Genomic DNA, 26,448 nt, shown 5'->3' on the forward strand with positions numbered 1-26,448 from the left:
TCTCTCCCCCTCTCTCTGGCTCCCCCCTCTTCTCTCATTTCTCTTCATAATTAATCTGCAGACGCTCTTAAAGCGGAGAGGAGCCGTCATTACCACTCTAACAGTGAACTAAGCTAAAGAGGATAACAGTCTCTACCCAATTAAATCCTGCTGCCATTGTGTGTGTGTGCATACATGTGTGTGACCTTCAGTACTACACCAGTGTTAACAGGGGTTCCCAACCTGTGGTTCAGGACCCTTTAATAGGTCAGATTTCTTAAACATTAATAAAACAGTGTATGAAGTAGAATCTCAAATGTGAGGACAGGAGAGTAGGACGTGAATCAGATACTGAACCAGAGGATGTTAGACCCAGACTGGTTCAGACACCTTCAGAGGGACAGAGACTCTGAGTTTAAAGGGGACACCAGGACCTACAGCAATGAGTCAGTTAGGCAAAAATGCTAAAGAATTCTGAACTGGTCAGGTAAACAAATTAATAACACAATCATCTGACAGAGTAGACAAGCAGGGTTAGATAACTCTGGTTTATCTGAGCTAAAGGAAGCTGACTATCAGGGTAACAGAGCTGACCAATCACAACACCCCTGTTACTTTAGCTGGCTCAGACAAACTCTCTTATCTGAGAACCAGCCTGTAGGTGGCAGTGTCTCTCACTTTAACTCATATGGGTTGTTTAATCTGGTTTTGACCCTCGCCACCGTCTCTCGTCCAGCAGCCACGCCCTGTATCAAAGCCATCAGCCCCAGTGAGGGCTGGACGACGGGTGGAGCCACCGTCATCCTGATCGGAGACAACTTCTTTGACGGTCTGCAGGTCGTCTTCGGGACCATGTTGGTGTGGAGCGAGGTAACAGTCAGATTTCAAAAGACAGGAAATACACACATGAACAAAGACAGAGAGCTGCTCTGATTGGCTCTGACTGATGGTACACCTGTGACGTCATTAACACACCTCTCCAACCAATCAGAAACAGATAGAGAACGGACCGACCAATCAAATAAGGTAGAGGATGAACCAAACAACCAGTGTGCTGTGCTGCTCTCAGGAGACATCTGCTTTGATCTCACTGAGAAGTCCCAACATTCTGTCACACACACACCCACACACACATACACACACACCCACACATACACATCATGAAAACCTGTGTTTGATTCTAAAATGGCATTGATTAAAATGATTAAATAAATGTTGCTCCCAGTGATATCAAATCTGACAGAATGTTGGGACTCTGTCAGTGAGATCAAAGTTAATGTGATAGAATGTTGGGACTCTGCCAGTGAGATCAAAGTTAATGTGATAGAATGTTGGGACCCTGTCAGTGAGATCAAAGTTAATGTTATAGAATGTTGGGACCCTGTCAGTGAGATCAAAGTTAATGTTATAGAATGTTGGGACTCTGTCAGTGAGATCAAAGTTAATGTGATAGAATGTTGGGACTCCGTCAGTGAGATCGAAGTTAATGTGATATAATGTTGGGACTCTGTCAGTGAGATCAAAGTTAATGTTATAGAATGTTGGGACTCTGCCAGTGAGAACAAAGTTAATGTGATATAATGTTGGGACTCTGTCAGTGAGATCAAAGTTAATGTTATAGAATGTTGGGACCCTGTCAGTGAGATCAAAGTTAATGTTATAGAATGTTGGGACTCTGTCAGTGAGATCAAAGTTAATATTATAGAATGTTGGGACTCTGTCTGTGGGATCAAAGTTAATGTTATAGAATGTTGGGACCCTGTCAGTGAGATCGAAGTAAATGTGATAGAATGTTGGGACTCCGTCAGTGAGATCGAAGTTAATGTGATATAATGTTGGGACTCTGTCAGTGAGATCAAAGTTAATGTTATAGAATGTTGGGACTCTGTCAGTGAGATCAAAGTTAATGTTATAGAATGTTGGGTCTCTTAGTGATTTCCACCTGTAGAACAGCACAGCAACAACAGGCAAAGCCAACATGATTGGGCCACCCTTTTCCTGTTTCCTACTGGTTGGTTCAGAGAAAAATCACAGAGTTGAAATAGAAGTTTTGTATGAACAAATAAAAATCTGAGCATCCGTCTGACAAACATCAAACCCTTAGTGCTTTGGATGTTTATAAGGATTTACTGTTTTTTGATAACACAGAGGTTATTTTAAAGTGTTTCTGTGATTGTTAACTCTAAATCATCAAATGACATGTTAAAATCTGGAATAATACCATTACCTCTCTCTCCCTCTCTCTCTCAATCACCCAGCTGATAACCCCTCATGCGATAAGGGTCCAGACTCCGCCCCGTCACATCCCTGGGGTCGTGGAGGTCACGCTGTCCTATAAGTCCAAACAGTTCTGTAAAGGAGCTCCAGGACGCTTCGTCTACACAGGTAACAACACTAAGACAGACAGGTGACAGAGAGAGAGGGCTCTGATTGGCTGAGATTACAGCCAGACAATGATAAAAGTCATTGATAAAACCTCCCTCTGTCCTCACTCAGTCTACTAAACCATCCATCCCACCCTCCTCCATTTTAGACTAAAGCTTCACCTCCTCCACCCCAGCCTCCTCCTTTATAGACTAAAGCTTCACCTCCTCCACCCCAGCCTCCTCCTTTGTAGACTAAAGCTACACCTCCTCCACCCCAGCCTCCTCCTTTGTAGACTAAAGCTACACCTCCTCCACCCCAGCCTCCTCCTTTGTAGACTAAAGCTACACCTCCTCCACCCCAGCCTCCTCCTTTGTAGACTAAAGCTACACCTCCTCCACCCCAGCCTCCTCCTTTATAGACTAAATCTTCCCCTCCTTGGATCATCTGTGATTCATCATCTTCATCATTAACAGAGGGATTAAAAGTAAATAACCATGAGGATTTAATAACAACCTTTTTTTTTAATCAATCCTTATTGATCCTTAAAGGACATAGATGGTTCTAAGTTTGATCCATAAAAAGACGTTTAACAAGAAAACACACAGCAGCGATAATAAACACAAGGTCAGAGAGATGGGGGGATAACAGAGATGTCTGCAGAGCTAACACCGTTAGAACAGAGCCTGCTACGCCTGGTGAGCCTTCAAGGACTCAGCACAGTATAACAACAGACACAATAAACACTAATGCACAGTAATACACAATAATACACAATAATAATACACAATAAGACACAATAATACACACTAGCAGAGCAGCAGGCAGCGTCCCCACCCTGCCAGTAGTGATGTATAGCAGAGTCACTCTAAAGCTTGTTAAACTCAGCTCAACCAAGACGGATTATGATTCATTCACTCCACACTCTCAGAGCTCTGTGCCCCGCTGCCTTCACTGATGCTCAGATTTATCACCGCCGGCCCGCTTAAACAGCCAGTGGTGTCAGAGACCAGGAATCAGAGTCACTCACACTGACCCTATTTAATCAGATAATAATGCTGTCTCTGATTGGTCCATCTGTTCACCATTCACAATCAAAACAGAGAGGGGAGAGAGATAGAGAGGAGAGAGAGGAGAGACAGAGGAGAGAGGAGGGGGGGAGAGAGAGAGGGGAAAGAGGAGAGAGGGGGGAGAGATAGAGAGGAGAGACAGAGGAGAGAGGAGAGAGAGAGGGGAGAGGAGAGAGAGAGAGGAGAGAGAGGGGAGAGAGGAGAGAGAGAGGGGGGAGAGATAGAGAGGAGAGAGAGGAGAGACAGAGGAGAGAGAGGGGGGGTAGAGAGGAGAGAGAGGAGAGAGAGGAGAGTGGAGGGGGGGAGAGAGAGAGAGGGGAGAGAGGGGGGGGAGAGAGGAGAGAGAGGAGAGACAGAGGAGAACAGAGAGAGCGAGAAAGAGGAGAGAGAGATGAGAGAGAGGAGAGAGAGAGAGGAGAGAGTGAGAGGAGAGAGAGGAGAGAGAGAGGAGAGAGAGAGGGGTGAGTGAGAGGAGAGAGAGGAGAGAGGAGAGAGAGAGGAGAGAGAGAGAGGAGAGAGAGTGAGAGGAGAGAGAGGAGAGAGAGTGAGAGGAGAGAGAGGAGCGAGGGGAGACGGAGAGAGAGAGAAGAGAGAGAGGAGAGGGAGCAGGGAGTGACATTCAGAAAAGGAGCCAATGTTCAGTCCAGTTCAAACTGATTTATGTTCTTGATTTATTTTCTAAGCACATTATAAAACATCAACATGTAAAACAGCTTCTATAATAAAAGAAGGTAGAACATATTCTAATACCAATGAAACTGGGACCTTGATCTCAGGACTGGACCCAGGAGGCTGAGTTAGATGAATGACCATCTGAGAACGAAGCTGTTGACTTCGTACCGATAAGAAAGGAATTAAAGTTGAGTAAAGCTGCCATGGCTCTGTCAGACAGGAAAAATTAAACCAAGACTAATGGCCATTCTGGTGTTTAAAGAAGTTTGAGTGTATTTTTCTTTTTATTGTTTCATGTTCTGATCAGAAAAGAAGCTCACAGAATAGAACACTGGTGACCTACCATTCTTTTCCACAACACCTGCACCAGGTCACACAAAAGGAAAAGACAATGATACATCACCAGTTTTCTCTTCTTTGATATTTATATTTGAACAGAACAGACAAAAAGAAAATAAGAAACAATGAACAATTTTTTAACGTTATTGATTTTTATACATTAAAAAAAAGAATTGACAGTTGTGCTGATTTGTTGTTTTGATTCCCAGTTACATCTGACAATGTAAAAGAGCCGAGGACGGTTTTCCCTAGTCCCTTCCTCTTCTTAAACAGTAACTGTGGAAAAGCCTGGTTCTTGTTTTACGATTTCTCATTTCAAAATTAAAGTCTGGTGGCTTTAAAATACACCAATCAAGGACTTGCGATCACCAAACCGTGATCAGATGATGTCCAGCTGATCCCACCTATTGCCTTCCAGCTCCTACAGCCAATCACAGCTCTCCCTCTGAACAGCAGTGTGTTTAAATATGATATACTTCTCTCTAAAGCCTGCCTCGCCAAGGCTGATGCACCATACTGCTGCTGCTGGCAAAGCTTCACCTCCTCCACCCCAGCCTCCTCCTTTATAGACTAAAGCTGTACCTCCTCCACCCCAGCCTCCTCCTTTATAGACTAAAGCTACACCTCCTCCACCCCAGCCCCCTCCTCTACAGACCAAAGCTTCACCTCCTCCACCCCAGCCTCCTCTATAGACTAAAGCTTGACCTCCTCCACCCCAGCCTTCTCCTTTATAGACTAAAGCTTCACCTCCTCCACCCCAGCCCCCTCCTATATAGACTAAAGCTGCATCTCCTCCACCCCAGCCCCCTCCTCTATAGACTTAAGCTACACCTCCTCTGACCCAGCCTCCTCCTCCTTTGTAGACTAAAGCTTCACCTCCTCCACCCCAGCCTCCTCCTTCATACACTAAAGCTTCACCTCCTCCACCCCAGCCTCCTCCTTTATAGACCAAAGCTTCACCTCTTCCACCCCAGCCTCCTCTATAGACTAAAGCTTGACCTCCTCCACCCCAGCTCCCTCCTCTATAGACTAAAGCTTCACCTCCTCCACCCCAGCCTCCTCCTTTATAGACCAAAGCTTCACCTCCTCCACACCAGCCTCCTCCTTTATAGATTAAACCTTCACCTCCTCCACACCAGCCTCCTCCTTTATAGACTAAAGCTACACCTCCTCCACCCCAGCCTCCTCCTTTATAGACTTTATCACAAACATTAAATTCATGCTGCTAGGGTCATAAATGTCTCTACCCATGTGCGCTCTCTGATAGTGAATGTCTGATGTCTTTTACCTTAGCATTAAATGAACCGACTATCGACTACGGCTTCCAGAGGTTACAGAAGGTCATTCCTCGCCACCCTGGAGACCCAGAGAGGCTGCCAAAGGTAACCCCCCCCCCCCTTCACAGAGACATAGATGTAGTTTAAACAAGCACAGGCTGCGTCTCTGAATGTTTTTCCATCAGCGTGAGTTCTGCTTGGCTGATTCTGATTACCATCAGCTGTTTCTACTGATGTTGATCTGCTCACCCGGCCTCCGCCACCGTCAGTCACTGTTTCCTCCTCACACACATTCAGATGGAACCTCTCCTGCTTTTCATTCTCAGCCTTTATATCTGAATTCATCATCTTTATTCTTCACTGTGGCAGGGAGACATGTTGTTGTCCTCTTCTGTGTTGTGACTGAGGTTCAGCACTGAGTTGGTCATCTCATAACCAGAGGTACTGGGCTGTTAGATCCAATTTTTAGCCATGATGTCAGAACCACTAAAGGTAGCCTCACTCTGAGCTAGCTAAGGAGACCAGGAAGGATGGACATGGAGATGACAACTTTTAAAATGGAATCAACCTCGTGGTCCTTGGCTCTGAACCCTCTATTTTTTACTCTTTTTTTACTCTATTTTTACTGTTTTTCTCCTCTACTTTTACTCTAATTTCATTTTTTTTCTCTACTGTTTTTAGTCTATTTTTATCTTTTTCACCTCTATTTTTATTCTATTTTTACTCGTTTTCTCCGCTATTTAGTCTATTTTTCTCTTTTTTCTGCTATTTTTACTGTTTTTCACCTCTTCTTTACCCTATTTTGACTCTTTTTCTCTACTATTTTACTTTTTTTTTGCTATTTTTACTCTATTTTTAATCTTTTTTTGCCTCAATTTTACTCTATTTTTACTAATTTCCCTCTATTTTACCTCTATTTTACTTTTTCTCCTGTATTTTCACTCTATTTTTACTCTTTCCTCCTCTATTTTTCCTCTGTTTCCTCTGTTTCTCTTTTACTTTGCTATTTTTACTCTGTTTATACTCTTTTTCTTTGCTATTTTACTCTATTTTTACTCTTTCACCTCTATTTTTACTCTATTTGTACTCTTTTTTGCTTCTTTTCTTCCTCTATTTTTCCTTTTTTCCTCTAGTTTTACTCTATTTTACTCTTTTTCTCCTCCATTTTTTACTGTTTTTGCTCTTTTTCTTTGTTATTTTTACTCTATTTTTACTCTTTTTCTACTCTATTTTTATTCTTTTTTCCCTCTATTTTTACCCTATTTTACTATTTTTCTCCTTTCTTTTTCCTCCATAATTCCACCTTTTCTCCTCCTTATTTCCTCGTGCTCCCGGCTCTGTCTCTCCTCCTCTGATGTGCTCTGACATGCTGTTAGCTCCGTAATGAAAAGCTCGTCTTTAATAATTCATCTGTGATGCTTTGATTCAATTACCCACGATGCTCTATGCTCGGTAAGCAGCGGAGCAACTGTCGACCTCAGGAAGCCTAATAACTGAAGTAATCCTGATCCTCTGAGCACACAGGAGCGCTTTATTGATCTACAAAGATCCAGAACATCAGAGGTAAACAGCAGGGATAAATCCTCATAAATCCAAAGCTAGTTTTTAGAAAATCCTCCAGACATGAGTGAAGACGCCGACACTGGGGACTGGTCTATAGCACTGGTCAGACTGGTGAGGTCTGATTTGTGGATGCACTGATGAAAAAACATTAGACTCTGATGGTTCTGGACAAAACTAAACTAAACAGGTTACATACCCTGACCCTAGACCCAGAGACTGGACCCTGATAAACCCAGAGAACAGCCCCTGATAAACCCAGAGAATGGACCCTGATAAACCCAGAGACTGGTCCCTGATAAACCCAGAGAATGGACCCTGATAAACCCAGAGAATGGACCCTGATAAACCCAGACACTGGACCCTGATAAACCCAGAGAATGGACCCTGATAAACCCAGAGACTGGTCCCTGATAAACCCAGAGAATGGACCCTGATAAACCCAGAGAATGGACCCTGATAAACCCAGAGAATGGACCCTGATAAACCCAGAGAATGGACCCTGATAAACCCAGAGAATGGACCCTGATAAACCCAGGAAATGGACCCTGATAAACCCAGAGAATGGACCCTGATAAACCCAGAGAATGGACCCTGATAAACCCAGAGAATGGACCCTGATAAACCCAGGAAATGGACCCTGATAGACCCAGAGACTGGACCCTGATAAACCCAGAGACTGGACCCTGATAAACCCAGAAAATGGCCCCTGATAAACCCAGAGAATGGACCCTGATAAACCCAGAGAATGGACCCTGATAAACCCAGGAAATGGACCCTGATAGACCCAGAGACTGGACCCTGATAAACCCAGAAAATGGACCCTGACAAACCCAGAGAATGGACCCTGATAAACCCAGAAAATGGCCCCTGATAAACCCAGAGACTGGACCCTGATAAACCCAGGGAATGGACCCTGATAAACCCAGAGAATAGACCCTGATAAACCCAGAGACTGGACCCTGATAAACCCAGGGAATGGACCCTGATAAACCCAGGAAATGGACCCTGATAGACCCAGAGACTGGACCCTGATAAACCCAGGGAATGGACCCTGATAAACCCAGGGAATGGACCCTGATAAACCCAGAGACTGGACCCTGATAAACCCAGGGAATGGACCCTGATAAACCCAGGAAATGGACCCTGATAAACCCAGAGACTGGACCCTGATAAACCCAGAGAATGGACCCTGATAAACCCAGACACTGGACCCTGATAAACCCAGAGACTGGACCCTGATAAACCCAGAGAATGGTCCCTGATAAACCCAGAGAATGGACCCTGATAAACCCAGAGAATGGTCCCTGATAAACCCAGAGAATGGACCCTGATAAACCCAGACACTGGACCCTGATAAACCCAGAGAATGGTCCCTGATAAACCCAGAGAATGGACACTGATAAACCCAGACACTGGACCCTGATAAACCCAGAGAATGGTCCCTGATAAACCCAGAGAATGGACCCTGATAAACCCAGAGAATGGACCCTGATAAACCCAGACACTGGACCCTGATAAACCCAGAGAATGGTCCCTGATAAACCCAGAGAATGGACCCTGATAAACCCAGACACTGGACCCTGATAAACCCAGAGACTGGACCCTGATAAACCCAGAGAATGGTCCCTGATAAACCCAGAGAATGGACCCTGATAAACCCAGAGAATGGACACTGATAAACCCAGACACTGGACCCTGATAAACCCAGAGAATGGTCCCTGATAAACCCACAGAATGGACCCTGATAAACCCAGACACTGGACCCTGATAAACCCAGAGACTGGACCCTGATAAACCCAGAGACTGGACCCTGATAAACCCAGAGAACGGTCCCTGATAAACCCAGAGAATGGACCCTGATAAACCCAGACACTGGACCCTGATAAACACAGAGACTGGACCCTGATAAACCCAGAGAATGGTCCCTGATAAACCCAGAGACTGGACCCTGATAAACCCAGGGAATGGACCCTGATAAACCCAGAGAATAGACCCTGATAAACCCAGAGACTGGACCCTGATAAACCCAGGGAATGGACCCTGATAAACCCAGGAAATGGACCCTGATAGACCCAGAGACTGGACCCTGATAAACCCAGGGAATGGACCCTGATAAACCCAGGGAATGGACCCTGATAAACCCAGAGACTGGACCCTGATAAACCCAGGGAATGGACCCTGATAAACCCAGGAAATGGACCCTGATAAACCCAGAGACTGGACCCTGATAAACCCAGAGACTGGACCCTGATAAACCCAGAGAATGGACCCTGATAAACCCAGGGAATGGACCCTGATAAACCCAGAGAATAGACCCTGATAAACCCAGAGACTGGACCCTGATAAACCCAGAGAATGGACCCTGATAAACCCAGAGACTGGACCCTGATAAACCCAGGGAATGGACCCTGATAAACCCAGGGAATGGACCCGGATAGACCCAGAGACTGGACCCTGATAAACCCAGGGAATGGACCCTGATAGACCCAGAGACTGGACCCTGATAAACCCAGGGAATGGACCCTGATAGACCCAGAGACTGGACCCTGATAAACCCAGGGAATGGACCCTGATAAACCTTCACTGTTTCCAGGATGCCCCCTCTCTGGTTCCAGGACGCCCCCCTCTCTGGTCCCAGTGTGTATTCTCGTGGACTCTGGCGTCATTAACGGTCTTTAACCACAGTGCTGATCCAGCAGGTGTTCACAGGTGAAGGTCTGTTTGAGAGTTTTTTATGTAAATGAACCCAAACAGAGACACAACAGCAGCCTGCAGCATTAAATCAGACAAACAGACTCTGAGATGATTGAATCGAGGCCGCCGTGTTTCTGTGCGAGCGTAAAGCCCATCGGCAAACAGCGAGGTTGAAACAGTCAAATCAGGTAATCAGGGAGTGCAGCCATGTGGACAGAAAGGAGATTGGCACACAGGCTGGCAGTGATTATCAGAGCCGGCTTATCTGATTGGTCCGCAGTAATAACCCGGGTCGCTCTGACAGTGTGGCTCTGTGTTTCTCAGAGGGGTCCTCAGTAAAACCAGACCAGTAGAACCCTGTTAATCATCGATACTGGTGTATAATAACCAGGCCCATTATCCTCTATGAGTCTCGTCTGAGTAGTCTGCTGTTCAGGATCAGTCTAACACCTGATCCTTGTCTCTGAACAGGAAGTAGTCTAGACCACGGCTGTGATGACAACAGGCCTATCTCACTGTTCAACACACAGAACAGAGACCTTTGCACACTGAGTGTTAGAAGACGGTTCAGTCCGTACGGAGACAGCCATGCAGAGACGGATGGTGTAATCCTGTTTCCCATGATGCACCACAACAACTTCAGACCGGTTATGGACTCAGAGATCCTGTAAAATGTCCTTTAAAATAATGAAAGATTCGACCTGCCCTGGATTTCATTAACACTCCAACGGCATCACATAAAACCTCTGAGAGAATTCAAAATCTCTTTAAAACATCACATAAATTTCTTCAAATATTCCAAATGTTTCAGGATACTTCCCTGAAAAAGCCAAAAGATTCACATACAATTGTCATCAAAAAATCCCTGAAATTCCTAAAAATTTCAATCAAATTCCCCCAAAACTCAGAAATATTTACAAATAATATCCCCCAAAATCTAATGGAGAGATATGAAAAAATTCCCAAACAAGGTCACTGATCGTCTATCAGTCTGAAAGGGTTACAGGGACTCCAGCCAGCCACGCTGAGAGACATTATCCACAAATGGAGAAAACTGTGAACAGTGGTGAACCTTCCCAGGAGTGTCCGGTCTACCAACATGACTCCAAGAGAACATGGACCACTCAGCCAGGAGGTCCCAGAAGAACCCAGAACAACATCTAAAGACCAGGGCAAGGACGGAATTTTTATATGAGCTTTGAAGACAGCATCTCAAAGGCAAGGATGGAATGTTTTAAAAGCTTTGAAAACATCATCTTAAAGGCAAGGATGGAATGTTTTAAAAGCTTTGAAAACATCATCTCAAAGACAAGGATGGAATGTTTTAATGAGCTTTGAAGACTTCATCTTAAAGGCAAGGATGGAATGTTTTAAAAGCTTTGAAGACATCATCTCAAAGACAAGGATGGAATGTTTTAAAAGCTTTGAAGACATCATCTCAAAGACAAGGATGGAATGTTTTAAAAGCTTTGAAAACATCATCTCAAAGACAAGGATGGAATGTTTTAATGAGCTTTGAAGACATCATCTCAAAGGCAAGGATGGAATGTTTTAAAAACTTGAAGACATCTCAAAGACAAGGATGGAATGTTTTAAAAACTTGAAGACATCATCTCAAAGACAAGGATGGAATGTTTTAAAAGCTTTGAAAACATTATCTCAAAGACAAGGATGGAATGTTTTAATGAGCTTTGAAGACATCATCTCAAAGGCAAGTATGGAATGTTTTAAAAACTTGAAGACATCTCAAAGACAAGGATGGGATTTTTAAAAGCTTGAAAACATCATCTCAAAGACAAGGATGCGATGTTTCATAAGCTTCGAAGACATAATCTCAAAGGCAAGGATGGAATGTTTTAAAAGCTTTGAACACATCATCTCAAAGACAAGGAGAGAATGTTTCATAAGCTTTGAAGACATCATCTCAAAGGCAAGGATGGAATGTTTTAAAAACTTTGAACACATCATCTCAAAGAGAAGGAGGGAATGTTTTAAAAGCTTTAAAGACATCATCTTAAAGACAAGGATGGAATGTTTTAAAAGCTTTGACAATATCATCTCAAAGACAAGAATGGAATGTTTTAAAAGCTTTGAAGACATCATCTCAAAGGCAAGGATGGAATGTTTTAAAAGCTTTGAACACATCATCTCAAAGGCAAGGAGGGATTATTTTAAAAACTTTGAAGACATCATCTCAAAGACAAGGATAAAATTTTTTAAAAACTTGAAGACATCTCAATGACAAGGATGGGATGTTTTAAAAGCTTTGAAAACATCATCTCAAAGACAAGGATGCGATGTTTCATAAGCTTTGAAGACATCATCTCAAAGGCAAGAATGGAATGTTTTAAAAGCTTTGAACACATCATCTCAAAGGCAAGGATGGAATATTTTAAAACCTTTGAACAGATCATCTCAAAGACAAGGATGGAATGTTTTAAAAGCTTTGAGGACATCATCTCAAATACAAGGATGGAATGTTTTAAAAGCTTTGAAAACATCATCTTAAAGACAAGGATGGAATGTTTTAATGAGCTTTGAAGACTTCATCTTAAAGGCAAGGATGGAATGTTTTAAAAGCTTTTAAGGCATCATCTTAAAGGCAAGGATGCAATGTTTTAAAAGCCTTGAAGACATCATCTCAAAGACGAGGATGGAATGTTTTGAAAGCTTTGGACAGATCATCACAAAGACAAGGATGGAATGTTTTAAAAGCTTTGAACAGATCATCTCAAAGGCAAGGATGGAATGTTTTAAAAGCTTTGAACACATCATCTCAAAGAGAAGGATGCGATGTTTCACAAGCTTTGAAGACATCGTCTCAAAGGCAAGGATGGAATGTTTTAAAAACTTGAAGACATCTCAATGACAAGGATGGGATGTTTTAAAACCTTGAAGAGATCATCTCAAAGGCAAGGATGGAATGTTTTAATGAGTTTTGAACACATCATGTCATAGTTAGGGCTTTGCTCCACACCAGTTTCACCCACAAAATTTAACCAAAAAGGGACAGTGAACAGAAAAACTGTGAAAGAAGTTATCTTTCTCTGATTCTAGAGTGTAAGCCAGTAAATAAGAGAGGTCAGAGAGCAGACCTGACTCTCTAATTCCTCATGATGTCTGAGGTTAGATTATCAGTGTGATAAATCTGACATGAACATCAGAATCATGAAGGGTCAGTGTGTTTTAGGTCATGAAGCAGACCTGACTCTCTCTCTCTCTCTCTCTCTAATTCTTTATGATGTCGATGCCGTTAAGCTTCATTTCCTGCTGCTGAGCTCAAACGCCGAGGGTGTGAAGGTTTCCAGAATAATTGCTTTCCTCCTCAGCGATGACATCCCTCCTCCACCTCTATCGCCGTGGTAACCTTGTTAATATGTGTGGTAGCTGAAGCACCTGTAATAATCAGTCGTTCATTTGTCGCCATAAACACGCCATCTGAGGGTGTTTCCTCATGCTGACACTTCAGTGCCACTCTGCATAAACGAGCAGATTACACACCATCAACGCCGCGCTGACATGACTTCCTGTCTGTGTGAAATGAGCGCAAGCCTCCGTGGTTAAAGATGAAGATGATAATGATGAAGGGTTTGGGCTGCAGGTCTTCTCCTGTCCACTAGAGGCTGTGTGCAGCCACAGAGCATGTTTAAATGTCCATTTACAAACACGATCATGCAAAAGGAAAAGATGGAATGTTTGTAATTTTATATTTCTTTATCATCTTTAGAAGAACAGATGGAACATATTTTTAAGTTTTAGGGATTATATCATCGCCAAAGGCAAGGCTGGAATGTTGTTGTTTCAATCTTATTTTCAAAGGCAATGCTAGAATATTGTTTAATCTTAGCATCTTCAAAGGCAAGGCTGAAGTGTTTCTTTTATCTTAGCATCTTCAAAGGCAAGGCTGGAATGTTGTTTAATCTAAGCATCTAAAAAAGCGAGGCTGGAATGTTGTTTAATCTTAGCATCTTCAAAAGCAAGGCTGGAATGTTGTTTAATCTTAGCATCTTCAAAAGCAAGGCTGGAATGTTGTTTAATCTTAGCATCTTGAAAAGCAAGGCTGGAATGTTGTTTAATCTTAGCATCTTGAAAAGCAAGGCCGGAATGTCTTGTAGGCCTTAAATGATAAAATCATCTTCAAAGGCAGAGGACACAATGTTGGTGAAGTTAAGGATGTTGTGGTCTTTATTTTTGCCAAATTGCAGGCTGTAGTTGGTTTTAGTTTGCTGTAGTTGGCTGTCATTGGCTGAAGTTGCCTGTAATAAGCTGTAGTTGGCGGGAATTGGCTGTAGTTTGCTGTAGTTGGCTATTGTCATCCGTAGTTGGTTGTTATTGGCTGTAGTTGGTTGTAGGTGGCTGTGGTTGGTTGTAGTTGGTTGCAGTTTGTTGCAGTTGGCTGTAGTTAGTTTTAGTTTGCTGTAGTTGGCACTAGTTGCAAGAAATTAGCTGTAGTTGGCGGGAATTGGCTGTATTTCGCTGAAGTTGGCTATAGTCATCCGTAGATGCTTGTTGTTAGCTGTAGTTGGTTGAAGGGGGCTGTAGTCGGCTGTAGTTAGCTGTTCTTGGTTGTAGTTGGCTGTATTTGGCTGTAGTTGGCCCTTGTTGTCTGTAGTTGGCTGTAGCTGGCTGTACGTAGCTGGAGTTGGCTGGAGTTGGCTGTAGATGTCTATGGTTAATTGTAGTTGACTGCGGTTGGCTATAGTTGCCTGTAGTTGGCTGTGGTTGGTTATAGTTGGTTGCAGTTTGTTGCAGTTGGCTGTAGTTTGTTTTAGATTGTTGTAGTTGGCTGTAGGTGGCTGTAGTCAGCTGTAGTTGGCTATTCTTGGCTGTAGTTGGCTGTTCTTGGCTGTTCTTGGCTGTAGTTGTCTGTTCTTGGCTGTAGTTGGCTGTTGTTGGCTGTTCTTGGCTGTAGTTGGCTGTTCTTGGCTGTAGTTGGCTTTTCTTGGCTGTAGTTGGCTGTAGTTTGTTGTAGTTTGTTGTTGTTGGCTGTAGTTGGTTGTAGGTGGATGTAGTTGGCTGTAGTTGGCTGTAGTTGGCTGTCGTTGGTTGTAGTTGGCCGTAGTTGGTTGAAGTTTGCTGTAGTTGGTTGTAGATGGTTGTAGTTGGCTTTTCTTGGCTGTTGTTCGCTGAAGTTGGCTATAGTCATCCGTAGATGGTTGCTGTTGGCTGTCGTTGGTTGTAGGTGGCTGTAGTCAGCTGTAGTTGGCTGTAGTTGGCTGTAGTTGGTTGTAGTTGGCTGTAGTTGGTTGTAGTTTGCTGTAGTTGGTTGTAGTTGGTTGTAGTTGGCTGTAGTTGGTTGTAGTTTGCTGTAGTTGGTTGTAGTTGGTTGTAGTTGGCTGTGGTTGGTTGTAGTTGCCTGAAATTAGCTGTAGTTGGCTTTTCTTGGCTGTAGTTTGCTGAAGTTGGCTATAGTCATCCGTAGTTGGTTGCAGTTGGCTGTAGGTTGCTGTAGGTAGCGGTAGTTGGCTGTAGTTGGCTTTTCTTGGCTGTAGTTGGCTGTAGTTGGCTGTAGTTGTCTGTAGTTGGCTGTTCTTGGTTGTTCTTGGCTGTCGTTGGCTGTAGTTGGCTGTAGTTGGCTGTTCTTGGCTGTAGTTGGCTGTTCTTGGCTGTCGGTGGCTGTTCTTGGCTGTCGTTGGCTGTGGTTGTCTGTAGTTGGCTGTAGTTGTCTAAAGTTGTCTGTAGTTGGCTGTCGTTGGCTGTTCTTGGCTGTAGTTGTCTGTAGTTGGCTGTTCTTGGCTGTCGTTGGCTGTAGTTGGCTGTTCTTGGCTGTCGTTGGCTGTAGTTGTCTGTAGTTGGCTGTCGTTGGCTGTAGTTGGCTGTCGTTGGCTGTCGTTGTCTGTAGTTGGCTGTCGATGGCTGTAGTTGTCTATAGTTGGCTGTCGTTGGCTGTAGTTGTCTAAAGTTGTCTAAAGTTGGCTGGTCTTGGCTGTAGTTGTCTGTTGTTGGCTGGTCTTGGCTGTCGTTGGCTGTAGTTGTCTGTAGTTGGCTGTTCTTGGCTGTAGTTGTCTGTAGTTGTCTGTTCTTGGCTGTCGTTGTCTGTAGTTGTCTGTAGTTGGCTGTTCTTGGCTGTTCTTGGCTGTAGTTGGCTGTAGTTGGCTGTTCTTGGCTGTTCTTGGCTTTCGTTGGCTGTAGTTGTCTGTAGTTGGCTGTCTGTGTTTGTAGTTGTATATAGTTGTCTGTAGTTGGCTGTGGGTGGTTGTAGTTGTCTGTAGTTGGCTGTCGGTGGCTGTAGTTGTCTAAAGTTGTCTGTAGTTGGCTGTCGTTGGCTGTAGTCATCTAAAGTTGTCTGTAGTTGGCTGTCATTGGCTGTAGTTGTCTGTAGTTGGCTGTAGTTGGCGGTAGTTGTCTGTTGTTTGTAGTTGGGTGGCTGTCGTTGGCTGTAGTTGTCTGTAGTTGGCTGTCGTTGGCTGTAGTTGGCTGTAGTTGGCTGTTCTTGGCTGTAGTTGTCTGTAGTTGTCTGTAGTTGGCTGTTCTTGGCTGTAGTTGGCTGTAGTTGGCTGTTCTTGGCTGTCGTTGGCTGTAGTTGGCTGTAGTTGGCTGTTCTTGGCTGTCGTTGGCTGTAGTTGTCTTTAGTTGGCTGTTCTTGGCTGTAGTTGACTGTAGTTGGCTGTTCTTGGCTGTCGTTGGCTGTAGTTGGCTGTTCTTGGCTGTCGTTGTCTGTAGTTGTCTGTAGTTGGCTGTCGGTGTTTGTAGTTGTATATAGTTGTCTGTTCTTGGCTGTAGTTGGTTGTAGTTGTCTGTAGTTGGCTGTCGTTGGCTGTAGTAATCTAAAGTTGGCTGTAGTTGTCTGTAGTTGGCTGTCGGTGGCTGTAGTTGTCTGTAGTTGGCTGTCGTTGGCTGTAGTTGTCTAAAGTTGTCTGTAGTTGGCTGTCGGTGGCTGTCGTTGGCTGTAGTTGTCTAAAGTTGTCTGTAGTTGGCTGTCGGTGGCTGTCGTTGGCTGTAGTCGTCTAAAGTTGTCTGTAGTTGGCTGTCGTTGGCTGTAGTTGTCTGGAGTTGTCTGTCGGTGGCTGTAGTTGGCTGTCGTTGGCTGTTCTTGGCTGTAGTTGTCTGTAGTTGGCTGTTCTTGGCTGTCGTTGGCTGTAGTTGGCTGTTCTTGGCTGTCGTTGGCTGTAGTTGTCTGTAGTTGGCTGTTCTTGGCTGTCGTTGTCTGTAGTTGTCTGTAGTTGGCTGTTCTTGGCTGTTCTTGGCTGTAGTTGGCTGTAGTTGGCTGTTCTTGGCTGTTCTTGGCTTTCGTTGGCTGTCGTTGTCTGTAGTTGTCTGTCGTTGGCTGTTCTTGGCTGTTCTTGGCTGTAGTTGGCTGTAGTTGGCTGTTCTTGGCTGTTCTTGGCTGTCGTTGGCTGTAGTTGTCTGTAGTTGGCTGTCGGTGTTTGTAGTTGTATATAGTTGTCTGTAGTTGGCTGTGGGTGGTTGTAGTTGTCTGTAGTTGGCTGTCGGTGGCTGTAGTTGTCTAAAGTTGTCTCTAGTTGGCTGTCGTTGGCTGTAGTCATCTAAAGTTGTCTGTAGTTGGCTGTCATTGGCTGTAGTTGTCTGTAGTTGGCTGTCGTTGGCTGTAGTTGTCTGTAGTTGGCTGTCATTGGCTGTAGTTGTCTGTAGTTGGCTGTCGTTGGCTGTTCTTGGCTGTAGTTGGCTGTAGTTGGCTGTTCTTGGCTGTAGTTGGCTGTAGTTGGCTGTTCTTGGCTGTAGTTGTCTGTAGTTGGCTGTTCTTGGCTGTTGTTCTCTAAAGTTGTCTGTAGTTGGCTTTAGTTGGCTGTAGTTGTCTGTAGTTGGCTGTAGTTGTCTAAAGTTGTCTGTCATGGGCTGTAGTTGGCTGTAGTAATCTAAAGTTGTCTGTAGTTGGCTGTAGTTGGCTGTTCTTGGCTGTCGTTGGCTGTAGTTGGCTGTTCTTGGCTGTAGTTGTCTGTAGTTGGCTGTTCTTGGCTGTTCTTGGCTGTAGTTGGATGTAGTTGGCTGTTCTTGGCTGTAGTTGGCTGTAGTTGTCTGTAGTTGGCTGATGGTGGTTGTAGTTGTCTATAGTTGTCTGTAGTTGGCTGTCGGTGGTTGTAGTTGTCTGTAGTTGGCCGTCGTTGGCTGTAGTTGTCTAAAGTTGTCTGTAGTTGGCTGTCGGTGGCTGTAGTTGTCTGTAGTTGTCTGTGGTTCGCTGTCGGTGGCTGTAGTTGTCTGTCGTTGTCTGTAGTTGGCTGTAGTTGGCTGTAGTTGGCTGTAGTTGGCTGTTCTTGGCTGTAGTTGGCTGTTCTTGGCTGTAGTTGGCTGTAGTTGGCTGTTCTTGGCTGTAGTTGTCTGTAGTTGGCTGTTCTTGGCTGTTGTTTTCTAAAGTTGTCTGTAGTTGGCTTTAGTTGGCTGTAGTTGTCTGTAGTTGGCTGTAGTTGTCTAAAGTTGTCTGTCGTTGGCTGTAGTTGGCTGTAGTTGTCTAAAGTTGTCTGTAGTTGGCTGTAGTTGGCTGTTCTTGGCTGTCATTGGCTGTAGTTGGCTGTTCTTGGCTGTAGTTGTCTGTAGTTGGCTGTTCTTGGCTGTTGTTGGCTGTAGTTGTCTGTAGTTGGCTGTCGGTGGCTGTAGTTGTCTGTCGTTGTCTGTAGTTGACTGTTCTTGGCTGTAGTTGTCTGTAGTTGGCTCTTCTTGGCTGTCGTTGGCTGTAGTTGGCTGTAGTTGTCTGTAGTTGGCTGTTCTTGGCTGTAGTTGGCTGTAGTTGTCTGTAGTTGGCTGATGGTGGTTGTAGTTGTCTATAGTTGTCTGTAGTTGGCTGTCGGTGGTTGTAGTTGTCTGTAGTTGGCTGTTCTTGGCTGTTGTTTTCTAAAGTTGTCTGTAGTTGGCTGTTCTTGGCTGTTGTTGGCTGTAGTTGTCTGTAGTTGGCTGTCGGTGGCTGTAGTTGTCTGTCGTTGGCTGTAGTTGGCTGTAGCTGGCTGTAGTTGGCTGTTCTTGGCTGTAGTTGGCTGTAGTTGGCTGTTCTTGGCTGTAGTTGGCTGTAGTTGGCTGTTCTTGGCTGTAGTTGTCTGTAGTTGGCTGTTCTTGGCTGTTGTTTTCTAAAGTTGTCTGTAGTTGGCTGTAGTTGGCTGTAGTTGTCTGTAGTTGGCTGTAGTTGTCTAAAGTTGTCTGTCGTTGGCTGTAGTTGGCTGTAGTTGTCTAAAGTTGTCTGTAGTTGGCTGTAGTTGGCTGTTCTTGGCTGTCGTTGGCTGTAGTTGGCTGTTCTTGGCTGTAGTTGTCTGTAGTTGTCTGTTCTTGGCTGTTGTTGGCTGTAGTTGTCTGTAGTTGGCTGTCGGTGGCTGTAGTTGTCTGTCGTTGTCTGTAGTTGGCTGTTCTTGGCTGTTGTTTTCTAAAGTTGTCTGTAGTTGGCTGTTCTTGGCTGTTGTTGGCTGTAGTTGTCTGTAGTTGGCTGTCGGTGGCTGTAGTTGTCTGTCGTTGTCTGTAGTTGGCTGTTCTTGGCTGTAGTTGTCTGTAGTTGGCTCTTCTTGGCTGTCGTTGGCTGTAGTTGGCTGTAGTTGGCTGTTCTTGGCTGTAGTTGTCTGTAGTTGTCTGTAGTTGGCTGTTCTTGGCTGTAGTTGTCTGTAGTTGGCTGTTCTTGGCTGTCGTTGGCTGTTCTTGGCTGTCGTTGGCTTTAGTTGGCTGTACTTGGCTGTACTTGGCTGTAGTTGGCTGTCGTTGGCTGTAGTTGTCTAAAGTTGTCTGTAGTTGGCTGTTCTTGGCTGTAGTTGGCTGTAGTTGTCTGTTCTTGGCTGTCGTTGTCTGTAGTTGTCTGTAGTTGGCTGTTCTTGGCTTTAGTTGGCTGTAGTTGGCTGTTCTTGGCTGTAGTTGGCTGTAGTTGGCTGTTCTTGGCTGTTCTTGGCTGTAGTTGGCTGTAGTTGGCTGTTCTTGGCTGTAGTTGGCTGTAATTGGCAGTTCTTGGCTGTAGTTGGCTGTAGTTGTCTGTAGTTGGCTGTTGTTGGCTGTAGTTGGCTGTAGTTGGCTGTTCTTGGCTTTAGTTGGCTGCTCTTGGCTGTAGTTGTCTGTAGTTGGCTGTTCTTGGCTGTAGTTGGCTGTAGTTGGCTTTTCTTGGCTGTAGTTGGCTGTAGTATGCTGTCGTTGGCTGTAGTTGTCTAAAGTTGTCTGTTCTTGGCTGTAGTTGGCTGTAGTTGGCTGTTCTTGGCTGTAGTTGGCTGTAGTTGGCTGTAGCTGGCTGAAGTTGGCTGTTCTTGGCTGTAGTTGGCTGTAGTTGGCTGTTCTTGGCTGTAGTTGGCTGTAGTTGGCTTTAGTTGGCTGTTCTTGGCTGTAGTTGGCTGTAGTTGGCTTTTCTTGGCTGTTCTTGGCTGTAGTTGGCTGTAGTTGGCTGTTCTTGGCTGTAGTTGGCTGTAGTTGGCTGTAGCTGGCTGTAGTTGGCTGTTCTTGGCTGTAGTTGGCTGTAGTTGGCTGTTCTTGGCTGTAGTTGGCTGTAGTTGGCTGTTCTTGGCTGTAGTTGGCTGTAGTTGGCTGTTCTTGGCTGTCGTATGCTGTTCTTGGCTGTAGTTGGCTGTCGGTGGCTGTAGTTGGCTGTCGGTGGCTGTTGTTGGCTGTAATTGGCTGTCGTTGGCTGTAGTTGGCTGTTCTTGGCTTTAGTATGCTGTTCTTGGCTGTAGTTGTCTGTTCTTGGCTTTCGTTGGCTGTAGTTGGCTGTTCTTGGCTGTAGTTGGCTGTAGTTGGCTGTTCTTGGCTTTAGTTGGCTGTAGTTGGTTGTTCTTGGCTTTAGTTGGCTGTAGTTGGCTGTTCTTGGCTGTAGTTGGCTGTAGTTGGCCGTTCTTGGCTTTAGTTGGCTGTTCTTGGCTGTAGTTGTCTGTTCTTGGCTTTAGTTGGCTGTAGTTGGCTGTTCTTGGCTGTAGTTGGCTGTAGTTGGCTGTTCTTGGCTGTTCTTGGCTGTAGTTGGCTGTAGTTGGCTGTTCTTGGCTGTAGTTGGCTTTTCTTGGCTGTAGTTGGCTGTAGTTGGCTGTAGTTGGCTGTTCTTGGCTGTAGTTGTCTGTTCTTGGCTTTAGTTGGCTGTAGTTGGCTGTTCTTGGCTGTAGTTGGCTGTAGTTGGCTGTTCTTGGCTGTTCTTGGCTGTAGTTGGCTGTAGTTGGCTGTTCTTGGCTGTAGTTGGCTTTTCTTGGCTGTAGTTGGCTGTAGTTGGCTGTTCTTGGCTGTAGTTGGCTGTAGTTGGCTGTTGTTGGCTGTAGTTGGCTGTAGTTGGCTGTTCTTGGCTTTAGTTGGCTGTTCTTGGCTGTAGTTGGCTGTAGTTGGCTGTTCTTGGCTGTAGTTGGCTGTAGTTGGCTGTTCTTGGCTGTTCTTGGCTGTAGTTGGCTGTAGTTGGCTGTTCTTGGCTGTCGTTGGCTGTAGTTGTCTGTAGTTGGCTGTCGGTGTTTGTAGTTGTATATAGTTGTCTGTAGTTGGCTGTGGGTGGTTGTAGTTGTCTGTAGTTGGCTGTCGGTGGCTGTAGTTGTCTAAAGTTGTCTGTAGTTGGCTGTCGTTGGCTGTAGTCATCTAAAGTTGTCTGTAGTTGGCTGTCATTGGCTGTAGTTGTCTGTAGTTGGCTGTCGGTGGCTGTAGTTGTCTGTAGTTGGCTGTCGTTGGCTGTAGTTGTCTAAAGTTGTTTGTAGTTGGCTGTTGGTGGCTGTCGTTGGCTGTAGTTGTCTTAAGTTGTCTGAAGTTGGCTGTCGGTGGCAGTAGTTGGCTATTCTTTGGCTGTAGTTGTCTAAAGTTGTCTGTAGTTGGCTGTTCTTGGCTGTAGTTGGCTGTAGTTGGCTGTAGTTGGCTGTCGTTGGCTGTAGTTGGCTGTAGTTGGCTGTTCTTGGCTGTCGTTGGCTGTAGTTGTCTTTAGTTGGCTGTTCTTGGCTGTAGTTGGCTGTAGTTGGCTGTTCTTGGCTGTCGTTGGCTGTAGTTGGCTGTTCTTGGCTATCGTTGTCTGTAGTTGTCTGTAGTTGGCTGTCGGTGTTTGTAGTTGTATATAGTTGTCTGTTCTTGGCTGTAGTTGGTTGTAGTTGTCTGTAGTTGGCTGTCGTTGGCTGTAGTCATCTAAAGTTGTCTGTAGTTGGCTGTAGTTGTCTGTAGTTGGCTGTCGGTGGCTGTAGTTGTCTGTAGTTGGCTGTCGTTGGCTGTAGTTGTCTAAAGTTGTCTGTAGTTGGCTGTCGGTGGCTGTCGTTGGCTGTAGTCGTCTAAAGTTGTCTGTAGTTGGCTGTCGTTGGCTGTAGTTGTCTGGAGTTGTCTGTCGGTGGCTGTAGTTGGCTGTCGTTGGCTGTTCTTGGCTGTAGTTGTCTAAAGTTGTCTAAAGTTGGCTGGTCTTGGCTGTAGTTGTCTGTTGTTGGCTGGTCTTGGCTGTCGTTGGCTGTCGATGGCTGTAGTTGTCTGTAGTTGGCTGTCGTCGGCTGTAGTTGTCTAAAGTTGTCTAAAGTTGGCTGGTCTTGGCTGTAGTTGTCTGTTGTTGGCTGGTCTTGGCTGTCGTTGTCTGTAGTTGGCTGTTCTTGGCTGTCGTTGTCTGTAGTTGTCTGTAGTTGGCTGTTCTTGGCTGTTCTTGGCTGTAGTTGGCTGTAGTTGGCTGTTCTTGGCTGTTCTTGGCTGTCGTTGGCTGTCGTTGTCTGTAGTTGGCTGTTCTTGGCTGTTCTTGGCTGTTCTTGGCTGTAGTTGGCTGTAGTTGGCTGTTCTTGGCTGTTCTTGGCTGTCGTTGGCTGTAGTTGTCTGTAGTTGGCTGTCGGTGTTTGTAGTTGTATATAGTTGTCTGTAGTTGGCTGTGGGTGGTTGTAGTTGTCTGTAGTTGGCTGTCGGTGGCTGTAGTTGTCTAAAGTTGTCTCTAGTTGGCTGTCGTTGGCTGTAGTCATCTAAAGTTGTCTGTAGTTGGCTGTCATTGGCTGTAGTTGTCTGTAGTTGGCTGTCGTTGGCTGTAGTTGTCTGTAGTTGGCTGTCGTTGGCTGTAGTTGTCTGTGGTTCGCTGTCGGTGGCTGTAGTTGTCTGTCGTTGTCTGTACTTGGCTGTAGTTGGCTGTTCTTGGCTGTAGTTGGCTGTAGTTGGCTGTTCTTGGCTGTAGTTGGCTGTAGTTGGCTGTTCTTGGCTGTAGTTGTCTGTAGTTGGCTGTTCTTGGCTGTTGTTCTCTAAAGTTGTCTGTAGTTGGCTTTAGTTGGCTGTAGTTGTCTGTAGTTGGCTGTAGTTGTCTAAAGTTGTCTGTACTTGGCTGTAGTTGGCTGTAGTTGGCTGTAGTTGGCTGTTCTTGGCTGTAGTTGGCTGTAGTTGGCTGTTCTTGGCTGTAGTTGTCTGTAGTTGGCTGTTCTTGGCTGTTGTTCTCTAAAGTTGGCTGTAGTTGGCTGTAGTTGGCTGTAGTTGGCTGTTCTTGGCTGTAGTTGGCTGTAGTTGGCTGTAGTTGGCTGTAGTTGGCTGTAGTTGTCTAAAGTTGTCTGTAGTTGGCTGTAGTTGGCTGTTCTTGGCTGTCGTTGGCTGTAGTTGGCTGTTCTTGGCTGTAGTTGTCTGTAGTTGGCTGTTCTTGGCTGTTCTTGGCTGTAGTTGTCTGTAGTTGGCTGTTCTTGGCTGTAGTTGTCTGTAGTTGGCTGTTCTTGGCTGTAGTTGGCTGTAGTTGTCTGTAGTTGGCTGATGGTGGTTGTAGTTGTCTATAGTTGTCTGTAGTTGGCTGTCGGTGGTTGTAGTTGTCTGTAGTTGGCCGTCGTTGGCTGTAGTTGTCTAAAGTTGTCTGTAGTTGGCTGTCGGTGGCTGTAGTTTTCTGTAGTTGTCTGTAGTTGGCTGTCGTTGGCTGTAGTTGTCTGTGGTTCGCTGTCGGTGGCTGTAGTTGTCTGTCGTTGTCTGTAGTTGTCTGTAGTTGTCTGTAGTTGGCTGTAGTTGGCTGTTCTTGGCTGTAGTTGGCTGTAGTTGGCTGTTCTTGGCTGTAGTTGGCTGTAGTTGGCTGTTCTTGGCTGTAGTTGTCTGTAGTTGGCTGTTCTTGGCTGTTGTTTTCTAAAGTTGTCTGTAGTTGGCTTTTTGTTGGCTGTAGTTGTCTGTAGTTGGCTGTAGTTGTCTAAAGTTGTCTGTCGTTGGCTGCAGTTGGCTGTAGTTGTCTAAAGTTGTCTGTAGTTGGCTGTAGTTGGCTGTTCTTGGCTGTCGTTGGCTGTAGTTGGCTGTTCTTGGCTGTAGTTGGCTGTAGTTGGCTGTTCTTGGCTGTAGTTGGCTGTAGTTGGCTGTTCTTGGCTGTAGTTGGCTGTAGTTGGCTGTTCTTGGCTGTAGTTGGCTCTCGGTGGCTGTAGTTGGCCGTTCTTGGCTTTAGTTGGCTGTTCTTGGCTGTAGTTGGCTGTTGTTGGCTGTAGTTGGCTGTAGTTGGCTGTTCTTGGCTGTAGTTGGCTGTTCTTGGCTGTAGTTGGCTGTAGTTGGCTGTAGTTGTCTGTAGTTGGCTGTTCTTGGCTGTTCTTGGCTGTAGTTGGCTGTAGTTGGCTGTTCTTGGCTGTAGTTGGCTGTAGTTGGCTATAGCTGGCTGAAGTTGGCTGTTCTTGGCTGTAGTTGGCTGTAGTTGGCTGTAGTTGGCTGTTGTTGGCTGTAGTTGGCTGTAGTTGGCTGTTGTTGGCTGTAGTTGGCTGTTCTTGGCTTTAGTTGGCTGTAGTTGGCTGTAGTTGGCTGTAGTTGGCTGTTCTTGGCTGTAGTTGGCTGTAATTGGCTGTTCTTGGCTGTAATTGGCTGTAGTTGGCTTTTCTTGGCAGTAGTTGGCTGTAGTTGGCTGTAGCTGGCTGTAGTTGGCTGTTCTTGGCTGTAGTTGGCTGTAGTTGGCTGTTCTTGGCTGTAGTTGGCTGTAGTTGGCTTTAGTTGGCTGTTCTTGGCTGTAGTTGGCTGTAATTGGCTGTTCTTGGCTGTAGTTGGCTGTAGTTGGCTTTAGTTGGCTGTTCTTGGCTGTAGTTGGCTGTAGTTGGCTTTAGTTGGCTGTAGTTGGCTGTTGTTGGCTGTTGTTGGCTGTAGTTGGCTGTAGTTGGCTGTAGTTGGCTGTTGTTGGCTTTAGTTGGCTGTAGTTGGCTGTTCTTGGCTGTAGTTGGCTGTAGTTGGCTGTAGTTGGCTGTAGTTGTCTGTAGTTGGCTGTTCTTGGCTGTATTTGGCTGTAGTTGGCTGTAGTTGGCTGTTCTTGGCTGTAGTTGGCTGTAGTTGGCTGTTCTTGGCTGTAGTTGGCTGTAGTTGGCTGTAGTTGGCTGTTTTTGGCTGTAGTTGGCTGTTCTTGGCTGTAGTTGGCTTTAGTTGGCTGTTCTTGGCTGTAGTTGGCTGTAGTTGGCTGTTCTTGGCTGTAGTCGGCTGTAGTTGGCTGTAGTTGGCTGTTCTTGGCTGTAGTTGGCTGTTGTTGGCTGTTCTTGGCTGTAGTTGGCTGTAGTTGGCTGTTCTTGGCTTTAGTTGGCTGTAGTTGGCTGTTGTTGGCTGTAGTTGGCTGTCGTTGGCTGTAGTTGGCTGTTCTTGGCTGTAGTTGGCTGTAGTTGGCTGTAGCTGGCTTTAGTTGGCTGTAGTTGGCTGTAGTTGGCTGTAGTTGGCTGTTCTTGGCTGTTGTTGGCTGTTGTTGGCTGTAGTTGGCTGTTCTTGGCTGTAGTTGGATGTAGTTGGCTGTAGTTGGCTGTTCTTGGCTGTAGTTGGCTGTAGTTGGCTGTAGTTGGCTGTAGTTGGCTGTTCTTGGCTGTAGTTGGCTGTAGTTGGCTGTAGTTGGCTGTTGTTGGCTGTTCTTGGCTGTAGTTGGCTGTAGTTGGCTGTAGTTGGCTGTTCTTGGCTGTAGTTGGCTGTAGTTGGCTGTTCTTGGCTGTAGTTGGCTGTAGTTGGCTGTTCTTGGCTGTAGTTGGCTGTAGTTGGCTTTAGTTGGCTGTAGTTGGCTGTTGTTGGCTGTTGTTGGCTGTAGTTGGCTGTAGTTGGCTGTAGTTGGCTGTTGTTGGCTTTAGTTGGCTGTAGTTGGCTGTTCTTGGCTGTAGTTGGCTGTAGTTGGCTGTTGTTGGCTGTTCTTGGCTGTAGTTGGCTGTAGTTGGCTGTAGTTGGCTGTTGTTGGCTGTAGTTGGCTGTAGTTGGCTGTTCTTGGCTGTAGTTGGCTGTAGTTGGCTGTAGTTGGCTGTAGTTGGCTGTAGTTGGCTGTAGTTGGCTGTTCTTGGCTGTAGTTGGCTGTAGTTGGCTGTTCTTGGCTGTAGTTGGCTGTAGTTGGCTGTAGTTGGCTGTAGTTGGCTGTTCTTGGCTGTAGTTGGCTGTAGTTGGCTGTTCTTGGCTGTAGTTGGCTGTAGTTGGCTGTTCTTGGCTGTAGTTGGCTGTAGTTGGCTTTAGTTGGCTGTAGTTGGCTGTTGTTGGCTGTAGTTGGCTGTAGTTGGCTGTAGTTGGCTGTTCTTGGCTGTAGTTGGCTGTAGTTGGCTGTTCTTGGCTGTAGTTGGCTGTTCTTGGCTGTAGTTGGCTGTTGTTGGCTGTAGTTGGCTGTAGTTGGCTGTTGTTGGCTGTAGTTGGCTGTTCTTGGCTTTAGTTGGCTGTAGTTGGCTGTTCTTGGCTGTAGTTGGCTGTAGTTGGCTGTAGTTGGCTGTAGTTGGCTGTAGTTGGCTGTTCTTGGC

At 45.5% G+C, this 26,448-nt stretch overlaps 1 protein-coding gene across 1 annotated transcript in view; it reads left to right on the top strand.

The window, feature by feature from the left end:
- The window catches only part of ebf3a (EBF transcription factor 3a), an 84,840-nt gene that overhangs the window by 46,565 nt on the left and 11,827 nt on the right, over positions 1–26,448 (top strand). The window contains exons 9-11 of the mRNA XM_041815849.1: positions 716–849; positions 2,238–2,364; positions 5,718–5,806. Coding sequence (XP_041671783.1) covers positions 716–849; positions 2,238–2,364; positions 5,718–5,806 — 350 coding nt within the window. The remainder of the gene's footprint in view (positions 1–715; positions 850–2,237; positions 2,365–5,717; positions 5,807–26,448) is intronic.

Source organism: Cheilinus undulatus, linkage group 20, assembly GCF_018320785.1.
Source record: "Cheilinus undulatus linkage group 20, ASM1832078v1, whole genome shotgun sequence".
Lineage (NCBI taxonomy): Eukaryota > Metazoa > Chordata > Actinopteri > Labriformes > Labridae > Cheilinus > Cheilinus undulatus.